Source organism: Corvus hawaiiensis, chromosome 7 (genome assembly GCF_020740725.1).
Source record: "Corvus hawaiiensis isolate bCorHaw1 chromosome 7, bCorHaw1.pri.cur, whole genome shotgun sequence".
Lineage (NCBI taxonomy): Eukaryota > Metazoa > Chordata > Aves > Passeriformes > Corvidae > Corvus > Corvus hawaiiensis.
In genome coordinates, this window is record NC_063219.1 from 31668391 (window position 1) to 31690032 (window position 21642).

The following is a 21642-nucleotide window of genomic DNA, read 5'->3' on the forward strand; positions in this document are numbered from 1 at the left end:
TCTGTGGTGCTCCAGCTGCTGTGGGTTGCCACTCACCTACCTGGGAAAGGAGGCAAGGCCGACTGGTGTGGACACGAGTCAGCAGTGCCCGATCTCCCTCTAGTGGCACAAGGATGGGGAGGACGGCTCTGCTCGGCAGCAGCAACACTGCAACTACGGGATGAGCTCACAGAGGTCCTAAGGGACGACCAGCACAACAGCTAAAGTACCAAATGCACTTTAATGAGATCCAGATTTTGTTCCCAGAAGGAATTTATACCGTGTCAGTGTATTAGGCAAGAACATAATTTCTCCTGAACTACAGGCATGAGGAGAATCCACTATGACATACTAGGTATCTAAGGTTACTCTTAGAAACCAGTTTTCCACATTATTAGAAGTAAGGCAGGTTTCAGGCGTGCATGTAGCTGATTTATCCAGTCCTCAGATGCCATATTTGCCCTTTAGTTCTTCCACTTTTGCTATGTAAGCTTTCATTGCATCTTCTTTGGACATTCCTGAAGGACAGAACACAGGAAGCAGTCAGATACCTTTTACAGATTAAGATGCCTTTTACAAGTCACAATTCCTTGCTATAGCCCGTGCCACCTGAGAGCAAAGCAGCCAGGAGTGTCACTTGGCTGTGAATCCACTGATGAAGTTTTAAACAAATGTGTTCCAGCAGCGATGAAAAAACAGTGTTTCACAGCAAAGTTGTTTTTACACAGACAGCAACCAAGCAGTGTATTAGTTCTATTAATGTCACTGACAATTATTACAGGAAAGCTATTCCTTAAAATACAAAAAAAGCCCCACTGCCATAGATTAGACTACTTGTTTGGCTCCTCATTTAGAGCTAAGAGCTCAGTTGTTTCTTCTAAAGCTTTCCTAACTAGAAGATGCATAACAGATGGAGGGAGAGCTCAGTCTTTGGGAGTTCCTAGGCTGGGACCAGGAAAACAAATTTAGGTTTCTGCTGCTGTTATTGTTCTTCTTTATTTAACATCTTAGGCCAGCTGGGCATTTTGTACCTTAATTCCCTTTCACACGGGCCATATTTTTCAGGATTATTTCTGCCTTGCAGAGGTAATCAAAAGTAAAAGTTTATTATGGCATTCTGAACTTCTAGAACTCTTGTATTGTAAGGTACCACTCCTCTGTTTCTTGCTGAACTATATGTGCCTTTCTGACTAGTTTGCCATTGGTAATTTTATTCATTTCTTTAATCAGACACTTACCTTTCAATGCACTCCAGGCATCCCACTTTGCTTTGCCTTTGAAGTCCAGCATACCAGGGCGCTCTTGAGAGAGGATAAGCAGCAGGATTAGTTTGTGTGATCTGGTTGTAGGTAATACCCACTTGAAGGCTTAGTTAGCTCTTAACCATGACAAAATACAATGGCTCATCTCTGCAGCTGTTGCATGCTAAGCTGTAGCCAGCAGATCACCTCGGGAATACGTTACAACATTGTTGGTGACAACAGAAATAGACTTTTTCAAATTCCCTTGAGACAGCAGCATTTGAGCAGAAGAGCACGAACTATCATGACGTGGTTTAATTGTACTTTCTGAAGAGCCTGATGTCCCATAAGAGCTATCCAATAAAGAACACCAGCTCTAAAGTAAAGCAGAAATACCCTGAGGTCCATTACAGGTAGAGACATGAAAACAGCTGTTTGTAGTAACATACAGCTTAGAACTCATTACCATCAAGTTAGTGGTGTGTTTCTAACCTATAGTTCTGCATCTGCATTTGGAAACCTTGGAAATCTAACTCACTTCACTGCAGGCTGTGGTGTGGCTGAGTAGAATGACGTGTATATGGTTATGCTTCACGTATGGTATTCCTCACGTAAAATCTTTGTGATTTTACTTCCTTTCTCTCTCCTTAAAGACAATTCTTAGAACTCACAAAGGGAACTGGGCAGTATCCACAGAACACCCTTGTGCAGCTCCCATGGCACAGTGACCTGTGGCTCCAGTTGGCAGCTTCACTCCTCTCCAGCACAAAGCCCACCAGTCACCCTCCCACAGGCTGCTTCTCTGCCAACTCAAGTTGGCTGCTGCTTCACAGGAGTGCAGCCACTTGCAGGAATGGTGGCACATTCATAGCTCTGGAGCACTGTTTCACCCTGTCAAGCACTAATAATGCTGAGGTCCAACCACATCAAAAGGATCATATCTTAAACCCAAAGTCACTTCTTTTCCCCCTCATGCTGCCCACTTTGGAAAAAGATTAAATTACTTACCATTTCCTGTACACTTCACTGCCAGCTTTTAAATCAATGGACACTCAATAAACTTTGCCAGCTACTGGGTTAGGAGGCCAGCACTCCAAAGAAATGACCTTTTCCCTTTCTATTTCTAGCTACTCCAGTGTCGATAGCTACTACCAAGGTCGATAGAGACACGCTTCACTCTAAATGTTATTCCAAAGGCTGAGCTGCCATCGACAGCAATGCAGTGAGAGAAGTAGCCAGAAACATTCTGCACTGTGTCCTTGCAGACACATCATTGGTACAGTCTTTCTAAAGTATAACATTTAATTGCAGCTCCTATAAAAGTTTTCTCCCGTTCTTCTGGTTCTGCTTTCCAATACTATTTTTAGCAGCCAATCCACTCTAAATAAACTGTGTCATCCCCTCCAGTACTGCAATTCCACACTTGTATCGTTTGCTTTGCTGTTTAAGTCTGTATAACCGAGAAGTATTTGCATTAAAGCAGCACCCCTTGGCCTGAGCAGCTACTTACTGACAGAGGTCTCCAAAAATCCCAATCCCAATATTTGCACAAAGCTAACACAAAGCCTCCTCAGGCCCTCGCTACACGACGAGGTTCATACAGCGGCAGCTGGGTTAATCTAAAAACCACGAATTGCACAAAGCCTTATCGGGCCAGCCTGTGCCCTCCCGCACAGCAATCGGTGCCAAGTCGGCACTGAGTCACTTTCGCTGAGCCGCGGGATTGTGGGAAGCGCAATGGGGGAGAGGTTTTGCCTCCTGAAGCGTCTCCAGCGCGGGCAGCCCGGGCGGTACGTACCCGTGTTCACATCGCCCACCGTGGCCTGTTTGTAGTGGCTGTAGATGTCCAGCATCTCCTGGTCCGCGGGCTGCGACTTCAGCTGCTTCACCTCCTCGGCAGCTTTCTGGAACGCGGCCTGGGGGGGAAAGCGGCAGCGGGTGAGCGAGGGGAAGGTACCCGGAGCCCCCGAGCCACCCCGGCTCCCCGCAGTCCCGGCGCCCCCCGCACCTCGGTCATTGCGACGAGCCCCGCACGGTCCCTACCCCGCCGCTTCTGCCGGGGCGCCCCCGCCGCGCGCCCGCCTCACCCCTCGCCAGATCGGCCGCCGGCCAATCGCAGCGCCGCGGGCCCCGCGACAGCCAATCAGCGCGGGCCGGGGGCGGGCGCAGGGCGGGCAAGGGTCCAATGCGGAGGCGGCGCGGGCGCCTTCCATTCACAGGGCACCGGGGCGGGGCGGGGCGGGGGGCGGGGACAGGACGCCTCGTAGCCAATCGCGCGTCCCGCGGGTGGCACCGGGAGGATGCGATTGGAGGAACGGGGTGGGGGCGGGACCCGGAAGTGGCGGCGGAGAGCGGTAACGGGCCCGGGCGGGCGGGCGGCGGGGCGAGGCCGGGGGGCTGTGCTGGGCCGGGCGGCGGTCCCGGTGCTGCTGCCGGTCCGGGAAGGCTCCTCTCTCCAAGAGGAATGGGCCACCGGCGCCTCCCACCTGCCTTCTTGTCTCCGTGGAGGTGCGGGGTCGTACATGGTCCCAGCCCTACATGCGATCGGTTTTAGTAAATATGGAGATCGGCGATTTCTGACTGTGCTCCCGATTCTGTGTTCCCACAGTGTTTTTCCATGCTGCTGAGGAGCAAGTGAATTGAATGCTGTGGCCTTTACTGTATCCTCCAAGTCGCCAGCCCACGTGGAATAGCACCAAGAAAACATCCATCTTTGCTATTTAGTATAAATCGAGTTATTTTCAGGGGCAAAGTATATGTTTTTTTGATTGGCATGTGTTATTTGTGTGTTGGGTGATACACACAGCTCATTTAAAATAGAATTGGAACTCGGGGAATTATTAACCAAGGGGGTGTGAAAGCAAGCTGCCTTGTGTGGTGGAAGGTCTTTGTCCCCGTTCTGCAGATAGTACTCGATGAAAATATTGGTAGTTCGCTTTGCCAGGGTATGGCTGGCACAAATACAGCCAGGGTTGGGGTGCACCTGCATGATGGTGGGGCACTTAAATAACCTCACAGCAAAAAAAGGGAAAAAAAAGAAAGACACACAAAAAAGAACATAAGAAAGAACATAAGGGGATGAATAGGTAAAAGATTCCCTTTCAGGACTGGAGGTGGTGACTGAGATGCCTGCTCAGGGACGGGAGGTGCAAAGGTTGTGCTGATGTTGCAGCACGTGGGCTGTAATCCTTGCTCGTTGCTGCAGCAGCCACGTCAGTTTAGCATGTGGGCAGGAAGCTGAGGGATGCCCAGCACCAAAAATAGAGAAGTTTGTCAAAGTAGAAAAGAGCTTATTTTCCTGTGGAGAGGAAAAACCCAGCAGAGCAGTATGTGAGCTTGTTTGAAGAGGGACTTGGGTTGACAAGGCCACTCTGTTGTAGGCTCTGCTCTCTGTTGAGGTAGTATAAGCCCACAGAGCTGTTCTAGAGACCAGCTGTTATAAATTAAATCCCTTAATGATGCAGTAGTGTACCAGGAGAATTATCTGCCTGTGTATGTGGGGGCAGTTTTTCACTTTTCCTGGGGAGGTGAAAATGAGCATTGTATAACAGCTTAGGCATTTTTCAGGGTGTTACACTCTCTGCAGCATAAGTATATTAAAAAGGCTTTGGGCTTGTTTGTATTGGGACATTCTTCTAGAGCGCAGTGTTACTTGCCCAGCAGGTCAAGTCTTCAGTCACTTAAAACCCAAACACCACACTTGCATTTCTCCATAGCACTTCTGCGTGTTCAGTAGGGAGTCTGGTGTGGCATTACACAGCACAGACACTGGAGTACGTGGTGTGCAGTGTCGGTAATGCCCTGCTTGTTTTGAGACCCCATTACTGCTCCAGTAGGAATCATGGAAGTGAAATCCTGAAAGGCACAATGCCATTGAGTTTCTCACCGTGTTTTACCCTTTGCATGAGGCCCACCTGCGCCTTGTTTTCCAGCTGTGCTCATACACAGAGGAAAGGCAATAATTCCTCCCTTTAATGTTTCCCAGGTTATTCAGAATTAATTCTCATGTCAGCGGAAAGCTCAACCATCACAGTTCGTCTTGTGCGCTCTTTTGAGCACCGGAACTTCAGACCTGTGGTGTACCATGGAGTTCCCTTGGATCAGACAGTGAAGGAGTTCATCGCTTTTGTGAGGAAGGGTAGGAGGTCTTTGTCTCATTCGTTTGCTTCAGGCCCAAGTGTTGCTGTCCCTGCACAAGAAAGTGGAGGGGAGAAAATGAATGGGAATTCTGTGGCTTTGGTAGCGATGCCAAATTTGTGTTTGCATCCATTGTGTGCTTTTCTTCCTTAGATGAAAGGTCTGGAGTTAATAAGGGCTTCCGTAGTTGGTGTGCCATGCCTAAATTTGGATGGACTGCTCCCCCTGCCCAGATCCTCATGTTTAGTCAAGAGACATGGACAAGTCAAAGAGACAAGGACATTGCTGCATTTGGCTCAGTGCCTCAGGCTCCTTGAGTGGTGCTGTCAGGCAAATATTCATAAATAAATAAGAATAAATTAATAGAATTTAGAAAGTCTTTGATCCTAACTACACAAATATGTGGAATGCAGGAACGCAAGTCTGTTTGCTATTTGTGAGAAGAGAGAATCTTGAAAATTTGTTTTTGACACTGTGTGGTCTCACTGTGCATGTTTGTTTCTGAGTTCCTGTCTCCATTTTGAGTTTTGTGGTGCAGATTTACTCATCTGTGGGCTTTCTGTTTTAGAAGCCTGGTTAAAAGTAACAAAAGTTAAGTACTGCAGACCAGCCCACACAGTGACTTGGTAATTAGGGTGTTACTCTTAATCTTGCAGCTGTATTTCCACACACCTAAATGGAGACATTCAAAGGGTACCGAATAATATAATTTGGTCTTTTTGCATGAAGTCAGCTTAAACAAGTCTTGAGCTGTTATAGATGATAACATTTGAGCGACTCCTAGGACATTGCCTTGGGACTCACGGGTGTATTGTGTTTGGCAATTTCCATATTTCTGGACAGTGATAGGCATGGCAAGATCTTAGGATGCTTTTAGAAAACTGCAAGCACTTTCAGAACATATGGCACAGCTGCTGTTATGAACAAAAAAATAAAAAACAATGCTAAGAAACTTGCTTTTGATGTGTGCAGTATTGCAACTCGCTGTTATTTGAGACAAAGCCAATGTCTTGAACAAGACTTTTTAGAACCTCATTCCAGAGGGGTCTAAAAGCCCTGTTCCTTCCTTTACTGTAATCTGTTTTGAAGGGGCAGTTTAAGATAAATTGTTAAACTACTGAAGAAATCATGGCTTCAGCTACCTTGCTGCTGGGCACCCCACAGCTGACTGGGCCTTCTGAGGTCCTGTTTAAGTCACTGGGAGCACTGACACCAGGGAAGGTGTCAGCATTCTTGCAGTTACTTATGGGCTGTGTCCTGCAAGCAGCTAAAGAGTTAATTTTCTACAGTTTGGCTTCCTTTTCGTGGCTGGTTCTCATGGCTGTGTTTACTGAACGATTCAGTTATGAATGACAGTTGTCAGCTGTTTGTATAAGGTAAAGAGAGATGCTGGGAAAACCATTAAAAGGATGTTCCTGGCAGATTTCTGAAGGATCAGACTCCCGTGATCATACCCTAATTGCACTGTCCTCATGGGGTGTTTTGTTCAGAGGGACTTCATGCTCAAATGGAGTTATTCACATATGGAGTCACTATAGAATCTGAGCCAAAGGCTGTGTTTTAGCATTTGATGCTCAAACAGATCTCCTATGTTGCAGATTTATTTTGATGTAAAGGCTGCCCGGGGGATGCATGCATTGCACAATAATGGAAAATGAAGTATTGGAAATAATTTAAAAAGAGAGCTTTGTTTTAACTTTGTGCTTTTATTTTAATAGATGTGTCTTCAAGAACAGGACTTCCTCCTCCTTTTAAAAATTACAAGTATGGTAGGTGTTTCTTATATTGCTTGTTGTAATCAAATGCTCACATAGTATTTTACACCAGCATTTATACAATTTAAAAGATAACTGCTGTACAATCCTAATGTTGGTGCCAGTACCTGCCTACATTTGTAACTCTATCCAGCTCTTGTAGCTGGGGCTATGCCACTGGGATCTTGTCTGCAGAACTTGACCATTATTTTAAAGATCTGTTCTAATCTTTAAATTAGGCTGCATGGTTTACATTATTTGCTACTGGGTACTGATGGGTTTTGCTATTAATTTTTTTGTTACTTTTATAAGTGCCTTTTTAACTGTGTCTTTACCCTAATGAGCAGCTTGTGATCTCAAAACACTTTGTAGTTCTCTGGGTGCTTATGTACTTCAGTATCTATTTACTGATGGTGAAGCAGAAGCTGAAGGCAAGAAGTAGAAAATGCTTAAGACTTACATACTTAAATAGTTTACACAATATAAGAGAAACAGGGGAATTTTGCTCCAAGTAGATATGAAAGCTCTCAAATACAAGCTGGTGGTATGAAATAGCATGATGGGAAATTTAAACTGACTTTATCCTCTAATGTAAAGCTATATGTGTATTTCCTTTTTGTGCAAATTGGCATGAACATGTGCAATTCATCTGTTTGGGACAGAAAAAACTTTTTAAATATTGCTAAATTACTTCCTTTCTTGGAGTTCGTAAACTCGGATGTCAGTCACATATCTTTCTCTAAACTTGGCAATTCTCAATGTTCCCTTGGAGTTTCCCTGCAAGTGATCCTCTGTCTCCCATGTTCTTGGAGTTGACAAACTCCTTCCTCTATGGTGATGTAAAGAACTGAATGAGAAACCTACTTAATACATGTGAATGGTAATAAACTCTATTTGCCTATTTGAAAAAAAGGCAAGGATTTCATTTTGTGCTCTTGCTAATGGTAAAACAGAGAGTGCACATTGAAGCCAGAAAAAGAGTTAGGGATTAAGACTGATGATACATCAGTGGCAAGGATTTGAATGTTACTATTATTTTTAATGTTACTTAAGGTCTTAACATCTGTAAATGTAAGTTTGAGTTTGGAGGTGCCCTTCACCCCATCTGTGCCTTTGGATGAGGGGTCCTGTCTAGAACTGCTGCTCTCAGTTGTATCCCTGGTGTGGCCTATCCCAGCTGCTAGTTCTTTCATCACTCAGAGATCAGTTTAGCTTCTCCCACGGCGTATGTGATGGCCGAGGGCCTGATTGTGCTGTGTAGGACTGAGCATAACTTTAAAACCTGTTGCACCAGTTACTGGGGGCCTACTCTTACTGTGATGGTGCTAACTGCAGGAAAATTTTCACACAGGAAAATCAAAGCCAGGTTCCTCACCTTCCCCTCAGGCTGTGAATCATCCAGGTTCATGTTTTTGGCATCTCTGCTGTCTCTACAGTGCTCTACTGTCATGTTTTTGTGAGGAAAGGGCAGTGAGACTTCTGCATGAATAGTGCCAGTAACACACAGATTTTTCCCCCCGTTTTGTTTGGCAGTGCCAGAAATCTCGGTTGGATCTGGTTGTCTCTCACCTTGCCTGTTTCATCTTCCTTCCCTGCAGAATTTGGCACCACTTTGTTCTCTTAACATCCTATATAATGCCATCACATTTTTCCTCTTGGATTAGTGCTCCAATTCACATTTCAAAGCTTCTGACTTTCATTTTCTCTTCTTTTCTTTGTATGGATCATTCTTGTTCTTGGTCTAGAACTCTTCTGAGTCAGTCTTATCTTAGTACCTTATCATTGCCATCTTTTCACTGATGTTGGCAGCCTGGGTGCCAGCTCACTCCATAAGCTGCTTCTCAGTTTTATTTCCTTTATCCACGAATGTGGAGCAGTATGTCAGGTAGTTCATAAAATCACTTAGTGGTATCTTATCAATTGCCATGATAGACCTATTATCAGAAAAGGCAACATAAAGAGTTGGCAGTGTGATTGAGTGGGACTAAGTGGGGATGAAACAGCAAAGGCTAGTGAGAGGACTTAGCTTATGAGAAGAGACTGTAGTTTCATCTCTGTAACAGAGTTAGAGAAGCCATTTAATAGCTCAGATGAAGACATGGTAAACTGCTGGGTGCCAGGGATGGAGTTCTGAGCAAATAAAACTGCGACAACACTTCAGGGCATGACGGGACAAAGAGAAAAGGGAACGTGTCAAAGTAGACGGAGGAGCTTAAAACTAACAGGTGCAGGCTGGGTTTATTTGCTGTAGTAGAGAGGTTTCATAATTGCAATACATTTTTTCTGTGATTGCTTGGTGTTTTTGTAATGTTTCTATGCAAGATGGATCCTGGTAATTGCAATTTAATGTCTGTCTTGCTTCTAATAGCACAGTTATTACAACATGCCAAGGCTGCCTTCTCAGTGACCTCTGCAGTGATAATACAGAGTACTTTTTACCTTATGTAGTGTTTTAAATAGTGTTCAAAATGGGCCAGAATGGTATGGAAGCAAACTTCTGAGTGGGAATGTGATCTCGGTTATTCTGAACATCTGACTACTTGCTCCTGGTAGTTTGAAAGTTGGTTTAGCCAATGTTTAACTTTGCTGTATCCTTCTCTTACCAGACTATTTCAACGTGAAGTGTTCACTCAATGCACAAAACTAAACTAGAACAGAAAATGAGCAGACAAGCAGAACCGGTTTTTCTTTGCTGGGAAGGCATTGATGTGTTACTCCAAGTTTGTTCAGACACAGACTCTTTAGAGTTCAATCTTTTCTTTTTTTTTTAGCGTTGCATGGCTTTAAGCCATTCCCTCTGGATCTTCACACACATCCAGTTGCTTTAGTGTTATTTTCCCCTGTTTTCCCCTTCTGTTAGCAAAACCCTGCCCATATTGCCAGAAGAAAGTAGTACTTTTAAAAAAAATTTCTAAAAGCACTACACTGCACAAACATGAGATAAAAATTATTGAAGAGAGTGTAGCATTAAAAAGAGAAGAGGCTGTACCTGTTCGCGGAAAATGAATTTGCTTAACGAAATTTCTACCATGGATGGTGGGTGTTGTATTCATGAGAAGGAAAATTTCAAGGGATGATCTGAAGTGGTCAGGTTACTGTGTCTTAATCACTTGCTGCCGACCAACTTAGCTGTGGTAGTTGACAGTGCATAAATGCTGTTGGTCCTGCCCCAATTGCATGTGTAAAACCTATTAAGTTAAAACACCCTAAGTGGCATTTAAATTGATGTGTTTTGACTGGCAATTGAGACGGTCATTAGTAGGTTATTGTAATTCAGCCAGCAGACAGAAGCCCAGTAGGATGTGGTACCTTAATGTTGCATTGACTGCTTTAAGACTGTGGCCCAGGACTTCGAGATTAAGATGTTTTCTCTTCTTTCAGGTTCAATACACAAAATTGTTAATAACAAAAGATCTTGAAGCTTCCTGCTTTGTTTGTTTGTCTTTCCCAAGTACACCTTTCAGTGTTGTCTGCTTATTAAGCCTTATTTTAGGAAAACACTATTTTCTTTCAGATACAATGAAGATTATTCACCAAGCACATAAATCGAAGGTAAGATTATTAGGTGTGTTCCTCCCCTTTTGCATGCTTTGATGCAGGCAGATCTCTGCACTGTCAAACAAGACGGGGCAGAGGCAATCAGTAAATTCTTCTTCTTATCTTCCTATTCTGGTTCTCTGATTTGTAGACTGGTGAGCTTGTAGTGAGTTTGGAAGATGATGACAAACTGATTTTGAAGGAAGACAGTACGCTGAAAGCAGCTGGAGTAGGTGGGAGTACATTTGTATTGACTGAAGATGCTGTTCCTTGTGCTAGCATTAAACTGATAACTGGCTGATTATGTTTGGACAGGCTGCCGAAAAGTAAATGCTATTCCTGATGCTCTTTACACGACTTGGTAATTATTCAGGGAAGCATTATTCAAATCATTGGTCTGAGGGCAGCAGGTATCTGCACTCCGAATGTTCAGAATGCAAATTGTGATTTTTAGAGGGTATGCTTATAATTCTGCTGAGAGTAATTTTAAATGATTGACAGATAGGTTATTAGTACCGTGTCTGCTTAGTCTTATCAGTAACATTTAAACTGATGTTTTGGTTAGAAATGTAAGTAGTGGAACCAGCACGGAATAATGAAATAAGATTAGATTTGTTTAATGTGCAGCATACAGTGCCTGATAGCCAGATTGCTCAGGAAAGTTAGAGCAGAATCATTTAGAGAATGTGCTGAACATAGCAAAGAGTTGAAACTTGACCTGATTTCTCACATTTTGACAGGAGACTACATATAGGGCATGTCTTTTGGTAATAATGTAAAGAAATGTCTGTCATGATAAAATTGATGGTCCCTGGATGTCCTTTGGGCTTCTCATAAATGTGGCTGAATGACTTTGTGGCAGCAGGGCACTTAAGGGATGTGTTTGCATTCCACCTTGATATGGACATTTGCTCATTTGAATGTGATTTGCCTGGCTGGAAAGCATTAACTGCCTGTGCTCTAAGTGCAGGGGCTTCACAGAGGAGGCACCCTCCTGCTCCTGGTGCTCACTGATTGCTCCCCAGCTATGGAATGGGATTTCTTTCTCATAGGTTACTTGGCTCTCCTGTTTCCTGCAATTTATTTTCTGGTTTTAAGTGACTTGGGATGTCTCTTCAATGTTCTGCTCTGGTGTGAACTGCAACTGATCTCAGTATACCTTTCCTAAAGGTCTTTAAATGTTCCTTTAATATGAATAGTAGTTTTTACTACACCAGGTCATTTTGTCGGGGGGGGAAGATGACGATTACTGGCACCCAAGCCTTACAGATTTGTAATTTAATTAGCAGAAGATTCATTTAATCATGATCTTTATCTATGTAAGGCATAAGAGGCAGTGCAGTTCAGGAGAGGGACTGATGACAGTGCCAAATGTTGGATTAGAAACAGCAAAGCTGTCTTGTTTCAAAAAGGTATGGATAAATATTTGTATATATTATCCATCTTTGAAACTGGGTTTGTAGCTACAGCAGTGAAACAGTTGGACATGATCTCAAAAAAGGTGTCAAAACATCAGACTAAGTGTTACAGTGAAAGGAAATAGGAATACAGCAGCCTGTTCTGTGTCTCTGTACAAAGAGAAGGGTGGTTCATTTAGGGCAGAAAATGAATTAAAGCTGGGGTTTTTTTTCTTTTTTTTCTGAATAACAGCAGTTATTAGTCATTACTATATAGAAGATATTTGTGATAGAAGGGGAAAACCCTTTCTTTGGATAATGCAATGTGCCATTATGCCATTTTGAATTTGGATATGTTCCAGTCTATCTTGATGTGAAAATGAACTAAGTTAGGAGTGGGGTCTTCGTAGTAAAATCTTGAAGATTTTACTTTTCTTCTTCAACAAGAACTGGAATAAAGTAAGCCAAGAAGTGAAGTATGATAGCATGTACCACAGGTCCTCATTTTGTACAAAATCACAATTTTGCACAATTTGCTTTAAAATCAGTAAGAAAATTTGAAATCTCCTATTGACATATGAATTTTTTCCAACATCTAGTCTGGACAAGACTTACTGGAATAAAGCAGCCAGAATCACCATTAGAAGATCTGGGAAATTCTGATACATGCAGAACATTTTTCCTGAGCTGCAGTTGATTGCCCTTGGCTCTATACAGGGGTGGGCTAGAGAGTTATAAATTATGAGGACATTAAATAAGTATCCTCAGGAAAGCCTCTGTAGTAGTGATTATTATTACAGTTATTATCCAGTCAGCAAAGTTAATGCTTACATTTTTTTTTTAAGCAGGGTGTATGTTAATAAAGTGTTCAGTATTCATTACAAAGTCTTGTCTGTTTTCTAGTTGAGATTCTAAAATCCCTTCTACTGTTTTTTTTTTCTTTTTTTTTTTTTGAAGACAGGCAGACTTCATTAACTTAAGGTTTAATTTAAAAAGCGAATGTGGAACTTATTGGCTCAGCACCTTAAAGAATTCCATGTTTAATAATTGTGAAGGCTTTCCATCAGATTTGTCTCTGTTCTGAATTAGTAATGTTGCTGACTTATTGTTTTAGAAGAGGAAGTCCTTGACCTACTGGGTTGAAAGAATTGTGACTGTTCTGAACCTTTGTGGGTCCTTTAGCTCTGCCATATCCCCTGTGAATAATTAGAGATATTTGAAGGTATTGCTGGAGAAGCCAATTTGTGTCTTTCACTTTGCATATTGTTGAAGCCTCATGAATTAATCATCAGCAGGGCAAAAAATTAACTTCTTCAGACACATATTTTGATGGGTCATGAGGGAAAATGTAAAGTGATCTGTAAAATATTCTACTGATCCTCTAAGTATTAAATTATTATACCTACAGGCTAATTTAATGGGAAAAAGAAGTTTCTTTCTCCCTCTCCTAACAGAAAAATGCACAAAAAAAGAGTATATAATGCTTCATTACTTTCCTAGCATTTGAAGGTGTTAGAAATGCAGTCACTTAATTTGCTGAATGCTTATACAAACAATTCTGAAGACTGTGTTAAACAAATCTTGAGGGGTCTTGTGTACATATTTACTTCCTTATATTCATGTTCTTTGTGGTTTTGTTTGTTTGGGGTGCTTTTTAACGAGGTTAAATGACATCTTTAATACTGGAACCTTTTTTGCAAAAATATGAGGAAGAAAAAGAAAAGTGTGTGGTGATTTATAATTGACCATAAAGTTGCTAATTGTCTTCTAAGATTCTAAATAGCTGGCTGTTGGTGGTTCATTTACTGGTGTGCTAAATATTTAATTTTTTATTCGTTCTAGCAAATGAGACGGAATTAGCATTCTTCTGTGAGGAAGATTACAGAAACTACAGAGCTAATCCTGTTTCGGCCTGGTGAAGATCCCAAGAGATTGTTTTGTTTTCCCATACCTGTTGTAAATTTTCTTATTCTGCTTAATGAGATTTTTCTTAAAGATCAATAAATCCTAGAGGATTTCTTTGCAAACAGTGCAATTCCCTTCCTATAGAAATTAATTTCTGTCAATATGCTAAGGCTGAGAGAAGGAGAACTGGTGGACATAAATGACTTTTTTTCTTCCTCCCTTTTCTTTTTGCTGGGCTTGGCTCTTGAGCCTCAGGCAGTGCCATCCCTGGCCTGTGACACACTTTCGTGGTGTGATCCCACAGCAGACAGTAACTGCATATGGAAATTATACAAGGCACAGGAAGATCCCAGCCCAGTACTAACTTCTAATGAAAATGCAGTGAAACCTTCTTCAAGTGAAATGAAATGTTTTATGGCCAAATCACTGGGTATTTTAAAGAACTTGAGAATCTCTCGGTTTCAAGTCACAGCTTTACTTCTCTCATGTTATGTTTGGTCTCTTTTGTTTAAATAGTGCAGACTGGCCAGTGTTTCATGCTTTGCAGTGATGAATGCTTTCCATTATCCTCTCTTCCAGCCCTCTTTAGCATGCTGAAAGGGACAAATGTCTGTTGGGAGGCTTTTGTGTCCAAGGACCAGCTCGCCTGTTGCTAGCTTTACTTGATGGAGACACCTTCACATAGGGGTAGCAGCTCGAGTTCTGCCAGGACATCAGTGTGCCTAAGTAGGAACTGGGCATTTTTCCAAATGGAGTGAAAGCTCATGGTTTCAGTTTTAAGAATAAAACCTGAATGATTGTATTTTTTTGCAAGGAGAGGCCCAGTCTGTGAGCCACATGTCTTCAAGACTGGAATTGATTCCTTTATGCTTTCCATGAGCCAAATACTCTGTGTGTTTGTTCTTGGAAATTCCAGGCTTTCCTACTACATGAACCAAATTAAGAATGACAGAAAATAATCATGCATCCAAGAAAGTACCTTTAGATAGATACCACTTATGAAATGCTTTTTAGGGGGTACCAACATGGGACACTGTGCCTTTAAGCCTCCCTTCATTGAAATAGGAATGATGGCTCTCTGCCTTAGCAGCCTTTTTGGGCCTAGGCTCTGCTCAAATGAATGAGACCTCACGTGCAATTGCTTTAAACCTACACATCGACCCTGAGCTCTGTGTGAGAGCTGACAATGCTGTTTCCATGAGACTTTCTGGAGGAGTAACCCTGCCATTTCCTAGAGCTTTGATTATTGTTTTTATTGACATGTGTTTATCTAAATAAAATTTCCCTTTATTTTAGATGTTGGGCCAAAGAACCCTCTGTGTATTGTTCCCACCTCATTTTCCTCATCCTTCCTGACACCTCTTTGGTCTAGGCTGTTTTACTCACTGACAGCTTTGCTTCAGAGTTTTATTTTCTTGTGAAAGAATGATACCACTTTATCAACTTGTGATTTAAATGATTTTATCTTAATCTTGTAAGGAGGAGTCCTGTGTCAACTATGTTCTCCTGGGATGCAGATGTCGTTGTGCATGCCCTGATGAATTTATGAGGAGAATTTACCTCTTGCCTTCTCTTTTGGCCCTGGCAGCCTCTCTGTTGCTGGTACCTGCTCCCCAAACATGGTCCCATGCCTCAGCTACCTTACACAGTCTGTCACTTTTGCAGATTTATGTGGTTAATACAAGTTTGTGCTCATCTTCTCAGACAGTTCAAGCTGATGCATTGCACTCCAGACTATCCCATCCTTGTTCAGCCAAATTTACAATAATGAAGCTAACACTGTAAGAATAGATGGTGTACCAGAGAGATCAGTGTCTCAGGCTGGCCTGCCAAGGCATCTAAATGGTGTCTGTCAGCCCATGCAAGCTCTCAGACTGAGCAAGCACTGCCATTCTTTTCCTCCTGTTCTGGGGATTTGAATTTGGTCTCCAGCCCTTTCAGACAGATTTGGATTAGTTTTGTGATCCCTTTTCTCTAAAGCATTTGTGTTTGAAAGAGTCACCACATCTTAACAATTGTCCTTCCTGGGCTTGTACAGTTCCCAGCTTGCAGTGTCACATCAAGTGTGGTACAGTGGAAGAGCAATTCTACAGCATCACTGAGGAAATCTGTAAATGTTCCATTGCAAATATTCCAGAATGATGTGCCTGGCACTCCAGATTAACTTCTCTTTCCAAGGGAAGAGTTAAACTGCTGCTTTGTGAGCTCAGTTAGCTCTGGCAATGGCACTTCATTGGCTTCTTTCTCCAGCAGTACAGTGGAGCCTTTTGTAATGCTCTCAATGGCCATACTTGTAAACTGGTTTCTTCCTGAAGTGTTTTTCTACTGTGTTGGGTTTTGTTTTTTTTTAAATGGGACTTTTAGTAATGTTTCTTTCAAGTAAACCCCACAAAACCACAGATAAAAACTGAAAACTTGTTAGAAAAGATGCTGTTCCAACATTGTTTTGGTGGGATATGGTACAGCCTTGTATCAAAGTGGCTTTGATTCCAGGATTGTTGAGTACTGAATGAAAACTCTGAACACTGGCTAATAAATTGGTAAAGGCTGAGATGCCTTTGCCCATGTTGTCATGAAATCCTCTTTCTGCTGAAGGAAATCACAGAGTTAGTACTGGGGTTTGTTATCCTGGCAGAAATCATAAACTGCATTGGTTTACAGTTGCTTTTAATCAAAGGTGGAGTGGGGCAAGTCATACAGCTTTGCCAGTGTTCTTAGGCATTGTTCTTAGGGTTAAATAAGGATTCGTGTTACAGTGGGATGTTCTTGGAACCATTCACCATTTTTTTTGCTAAACAAAAGAACAACATCCAGAGAGGACACTGAAATAAGATAAAATTTATCCTGGGTTATAACATTCTAGCAGGGAAAGGCAGTCAAACTGGAACCCCGGAGTGGTATGTCAGGCTTGGCTGTTTCTTGGAGAAAAAAATCACTTCAGAGAGACTGGAGTTTTGATTAGGAGGTGTGAAAGCTACTGAAGAAGAAAAGACGAAATTTGGAAAGGAATTATAAGTAGGAAGAAAAGGTAACAGTGTAACTGAATAAACAGCAAAATCTGCATGTGCAACACTCTTGGTGCAGAGATACCAGAGCAGTGCTGCTTTCTATAGAACTAAAGGTATAAAAATCGTGCTTTTTCATAATTTTTGGAATTGAATTCATGAACTGCTCAATTAGGCATCTTGTTTTTTCTGAGTTTGTCACATTATACTTTCTTCATTCAACAGTTTTAATTATTTTTCTGCTCAGAGGTAGTTATGTTGCCTTTTGAAGAAGCAAGAGTTAAGAAAAATCTGCTGACATGGACAGCTGGGTTAAATGTTGACCAGTGACATAAAGGAGTCCTCAAAGATCTGATAAGCACCAGTGTTACAGTTAACTGCTTTATTTGATGTAAACATTCTGACTTAAAGGTGATCCAGAAATATGTTGTAAACTGTGGTGTTTCTCTTTCACTCCCTGGGAGTATTTAACATCCCCTGACACATGATTTATTTAAAAATGAGGTTGCAAGCAGCAGTCCAAGGGTTCCTTCCCATGGCCGTGGCGGGACATCTGTGGGCCCTGTCCTTGGAAGCTACGGAAATCCTGAGTGTCCAGAGATCAAGAAGCTAAAACCAGAACATGGGATACTCATTCTTGGTCTCCTGTGACTGACAGGATCCTGGATACAGAGCAGGGCAGATAACTGGAGGCATTACAAATGCCTAAGGCAAGTGCACAGTTGAACAGTTTGGACTGAGCTCAGGCTTCCTGGTGGGCACCTGATCCTCCTTTCATTGCTTCCTTTCCATAGTTCTACTTGGCACAGATTTGCAAGTGATTAATGAGTCAAGAAACACCCAGGAGACAACTTTTTCTGCTTTTCATTTTATCAGGATATTGACTTTTCTTTGCTCCCCATTTCCTATTGAGTCAGAGAAACAGACACAGCTTCAAACATTTCCCCAGCCACTTCCTTTTGCTTCTTCTGCTGATTTGCAATGCTTTAATGGTTAGGTTTGCACCTCAACTGGTATGCAATGGCAGCATTTCCTGTGGCAGTGAATGTACATTTTAAAAAATTTGTTCATGAAAAAATATGCTTTGAAATTGAGACCTTTTCTACACTGTCACTAATGGTGCACAACAAAGGCTCCTTTCTTGCTTTGCAGAAAGACTTGCATAGGACAGCACTGTCTACCAGTCAGTGGAAACAAAAATGTTTTTATCATGCTTTGTATCTTGTAAGGAAATGAAGAAGTTACATCAGGAATGCATTAAAAAAAAAAAAAAAAGGCAGTGAAAAGCCAAGACCTATTGCCATGAACTCTTTGCCTGCAGAGAAAGCCACCAGATGTCAGCACAGCCTGTTCTTTGCTTCTCCAGAACCTCTGTCAGCCAAGAGGTGTGTCAGGTTTATGAAAAGTGCTTATCTGCAACTGGTTTAGCCTGAGAAGTCTGTGCTAGGGTTCTGGTGATGAAAGCTGAATCTTTCCTTGCAGAAAGTATTTATTTTTATATTAAAATCAAAAAGTGGCAAATCGAACTGGTTTCAGGGCTTAAATTCCTCTTGTTAGAGAGCATCCTTTGCGGAGCCAGTTCCCAGCGTATCTAAATCTTTGCATGCTGTGAGGAAGCATTTGCAGAACATTCATCTGAAGAATTGTCTGGAAAAGATCAGTGTTAATTTGCTGAGGTTTTGTAAAGTAGATTTTAAGTATGCCTATTTCTTTTAAACACAAGGAAAACCATCTGGAAGAGACACACATGCAAAGCAGAGCAAAACATCTTCAGCAACACAGCTTAAACACACAACAAATGTATCCTCCATGCTTCTGACTCTAAGCTCCCACTATTTCTTCCTTGTAGTGCAAGGGTTGAGGAGAACCTGGTACTGCATTCTCTGGGTCGTGCTTCCTGAGCTGGGATGAGCTGAGGTGGGATATGAGTTTTGGAGCCCAAATCCAAGCACTGTGCACAGCTTTATGCTGTCAGTGATTAGAGCATGCATAGATGCTGCCGGGTTAAAAGGCTAAATTTGAATTTTTGCACAGGGACAAGGTGTGACAGAGCTTTCTGCTCAGATTCCCATCACTTTCCTTGCAGCAGCTTGCAGGTGCCAGGGAGGTATCGAAGAGAAGGAAGTTAAAGTGGCAGGTAGAGCCCGGGTGATGTAAATACTCCTTCCTCCTGTTTTGGGCTGCTTGTTTAGTTCCTTTCTTGTAGCATTATCACACTGGGGTCATGCTAGGGGTTTGCCACAGCTTGCTGTGGGAACTGCTTATTGATTCCAAGCTATTACTATAACCCTCAAACACTGATCACACTCTGAAGGTCATACAAGAGAAATTGCAGCTGTGCAGTCTTGGGCTGTGTGCAGGGGAAGACTGTGGTGTGCATGGGTGCAGCCAGCGTGGTGTGCAGGTTGTTTAGGAGCTGTTATTCTTGCTTCTGTCCCTTCTGCACAACACCCACTTCTGCTTTGCTGGGGACCAGGATCTTGTCTGGAAGCTTGGCATGCATGGCAGATAGATGAGAGGTGAGTGTTTGGGGTGGTGGTGCAGTGCAGGAGATGATGGGGCACAGAGCTTTCATGTCCCAGTAGATGTGGTATTCTTGATCCCATATGGATTGTAACTTCTGTTTGTTATCATCCTCTCCCTCTGATACCAATAGATTCCTTTGTAGTGGGACAGAAACAGCTAGCCAGAGGAGTTGGAGTTTGTTGGTAATGAATACATTAATGGGGTCAGTATGACAGATTAATATAAGAATTTACCTTTGTCTGTCCATTCCTGCTCTCTGGCAGGTGACTTACAGTGTTGTGTACTAGGAATGTCAACAAATACTGTAAGAACTGCTGCTGTCTGCTCTCATTCCACACCTGAGAAGGTTTAATTCTGCTTTCTAACCTAAAGCCAATGGAACATGTTATTTAAGAACAGTTTGGGAAGCCCCTTTTCTTCAGTGAACTGGGATTTTTAAAACAGAAGGCATGGTGTTGGTCTGATTTCAACACTACTTTGAGGTCACAACTTTGCCTCCATGCTTGTATTTGAGTGTTGGTCTCTTCCTTCAAGTTTCCAGTGACAGGACAAGAGGAAATGTCTTCAAGTTGTGCCAGAGGAGGTTTAGATTGGATATTTGGAAAGATTTATTCACCAAAAGGGTTGTGAAGCTTTGGAAGAGGCTGCCCTGGGAAGTGCTGGAGTCAGCAACCCTGGAGGGATTTAGAAGACTTGTAGGTGTGGCACTTGGGGACATGTCTGAGTGGTGGGCCTGGCAGTGCTGGGGTAACAGTTGGACTCGATGATCCTAAAGGTCTTTTTCAACCTAAACAATTCTCTGTTTCTATGATTGTGTCCATCCAACTGGAGGCATCAGCTGCCTTTAGAGTCAAAGCAGCAATCTAGCTATAACAGCTTTATATCCCAGCAGCTACTATCCTGGCCATTTCTTCACACCTATTCCCCTGCCCCATCCCTCCCAAATCACATACAACTGGTTCTGCAGAACCACAGGCTTGAATCTTGCACAGCAACTTTGTTTTCTAGAGTGCTGAATGAGACAGCTACTTGAAAGCAGACATCTGGCTGCAGACAGCTCTTTAAGGCAGCAGGCTGGCATGCAGCAGCTGAAGGTAGCTAATTGCAGATCAGATATGGGAAACAGATAACAACAGTAACTAACCAGCAGAACAGCAGCTGTAGTGCATCCTCCAGTGTTGAGATTTCCAAATCTAAAGCAGATTATTTTTCTAGGAGGATGCACTTGTGCCACTTTAAGTCTTTGAAAGGTTTTATTAATACTATGGCTTGTGATATGTGATCCTCCTGACTGGCCCCAGACAATGCTTATTTTTAGTCTTTGATTATGAACATCCTGTACATGCTCTGCTAACAAGAACTGTCCCTAATCATAGATGGTATCTGTGTATTCTGTGCTTAGCTTTAACATGTGTGTGGTTCTCACACACAAAAAAACCCTCAAAAAACTTGTGCAGAAATTCTCCAAAACTGATGCTCCTTATTAAGGCACAATAAACAGATAAAACAAAACTGTCCTAGTGTAACAAATCTCGTTCCTCAAACCCAAGGCACAGTCTGCAAATCCCGCTAGCTCAGGGTGTGAAATTTAGAGCTCAAGAATAACACCAGGTTTTGTTGCTGATTGTAGCTGTGCTGGCCATCTTGGACAGACTGGAGGAAATATATTGCACAGAGGTGCTGAAGCAAGTGCATCCCTCTAAAGATTTAACTACAGTTTGATATATCACTTTGTGAGGAAATCCCTGAAGAGCAAGAAACAAATCGCACTGTTTAAAGCCTTGTATTATAAAACTGAAGGAGTGAGAGAACTGTACCTGCAGAGGTTAATCTTCAGCTCAGGAATTTAAATGAACTCATTAAAATCAACTTACAAATTAGCTCATTAAAATGCAATGCTGCAGATCCAGAAGTTGGTTGATCTGGCATGCCACTTGTATGAAAAAGTGACTCGAAGCAGAGAACAAATTTACAGTATTAAAACTCCATCTTTCTTTGCAGTCCCCCATCTGGAACGCCTTCTTCCTTGAACTCTGTATCAACAGCACTTTTTATTTAGTGAATTAAGCTTGTTTGATCCTGTGCTACAAGTGCTGTGTAATATCAGTAGCCCCCTGTAATGAAATATATGTCTGTACACACTTGTGCCCTTTCACATGCA

At 42.4% G+C, this 21642-nt stretch overlaps 2 protein-coding genes across 6 annotated transcripts; one reads left to right on the forward strand and one right to left on the reverse strand.

Annotated features, from left to right (window-relative positions):
* Positions 1 to 201: 201 nt before the first annotated feature.
* On the reverse strand, positions 202 to 3314 carry DBI (diazepam binding inhibitor, acyl-CoA binding protein). The gene is made up of 4 exons (XM_048310328.1): positions 3229 to 3314; positions 3019 to 3136; positions 1218 to 1280; positions 202 to 497 (listed from the first exon to the last, which is right to left on the reverse strand). Exons 1-4 carry the CDS (start codon positions 3235 to 3237, stop codon positions 424 to 426), a joined length of 264 nt encoding a protein of 87 aa, XP_048166285.1. The 5' UTR covers positions 3238 to 3314; the 3' UTR covers positions 202 to 423.
* Positions 2929 to 15245, forward strand: C7H2orf76 (chromosome 7 C2orf76 homolog). Of its 5 annotated transcripts, none has more exons than XM_048310325.1 (7): positions 2929 to 3010; positions 3829 to 3965; positions 5206 to 5358; positions 7076 to 7126; positions 10626 to 10663; positions 10800 to 10881; positions 13888 to 15245. In XM_048310325.1, exons 3-7 carry the CDS (start codon positions 5226 to 5228, stop codon positions 13962 to 13964), a joined length of 381 nt encoding a protein of 126 aa, XP_048166282.1. In that variant the 5' UTR covers positions 2929 to 3010; positions 3829 to 3965; positions 5206 to 5225; the 3' UTR covers positions 13965 to 15245. The 5 variants fall into 5 exon arrangements, with proteins under 5 accessions (XP_048166282.1, XP_048166281.1, XP_048166284.1 ...); XM_048310324.1 differs by lacking the exon at positions 2929 to 3010 and adding an exon at positions 3542 to 3574; XM_048310327.1 differs by lacking the exon at positions 2929 to 3010 and adding an exon at positions 3588 to 3728 and having other exon boundaries at positions 10800 to 10877; positions 13888 to 14072.
* The last annotated feature ends 6397 nt before the right edge of the window (positions 15246 to 21642 follow it).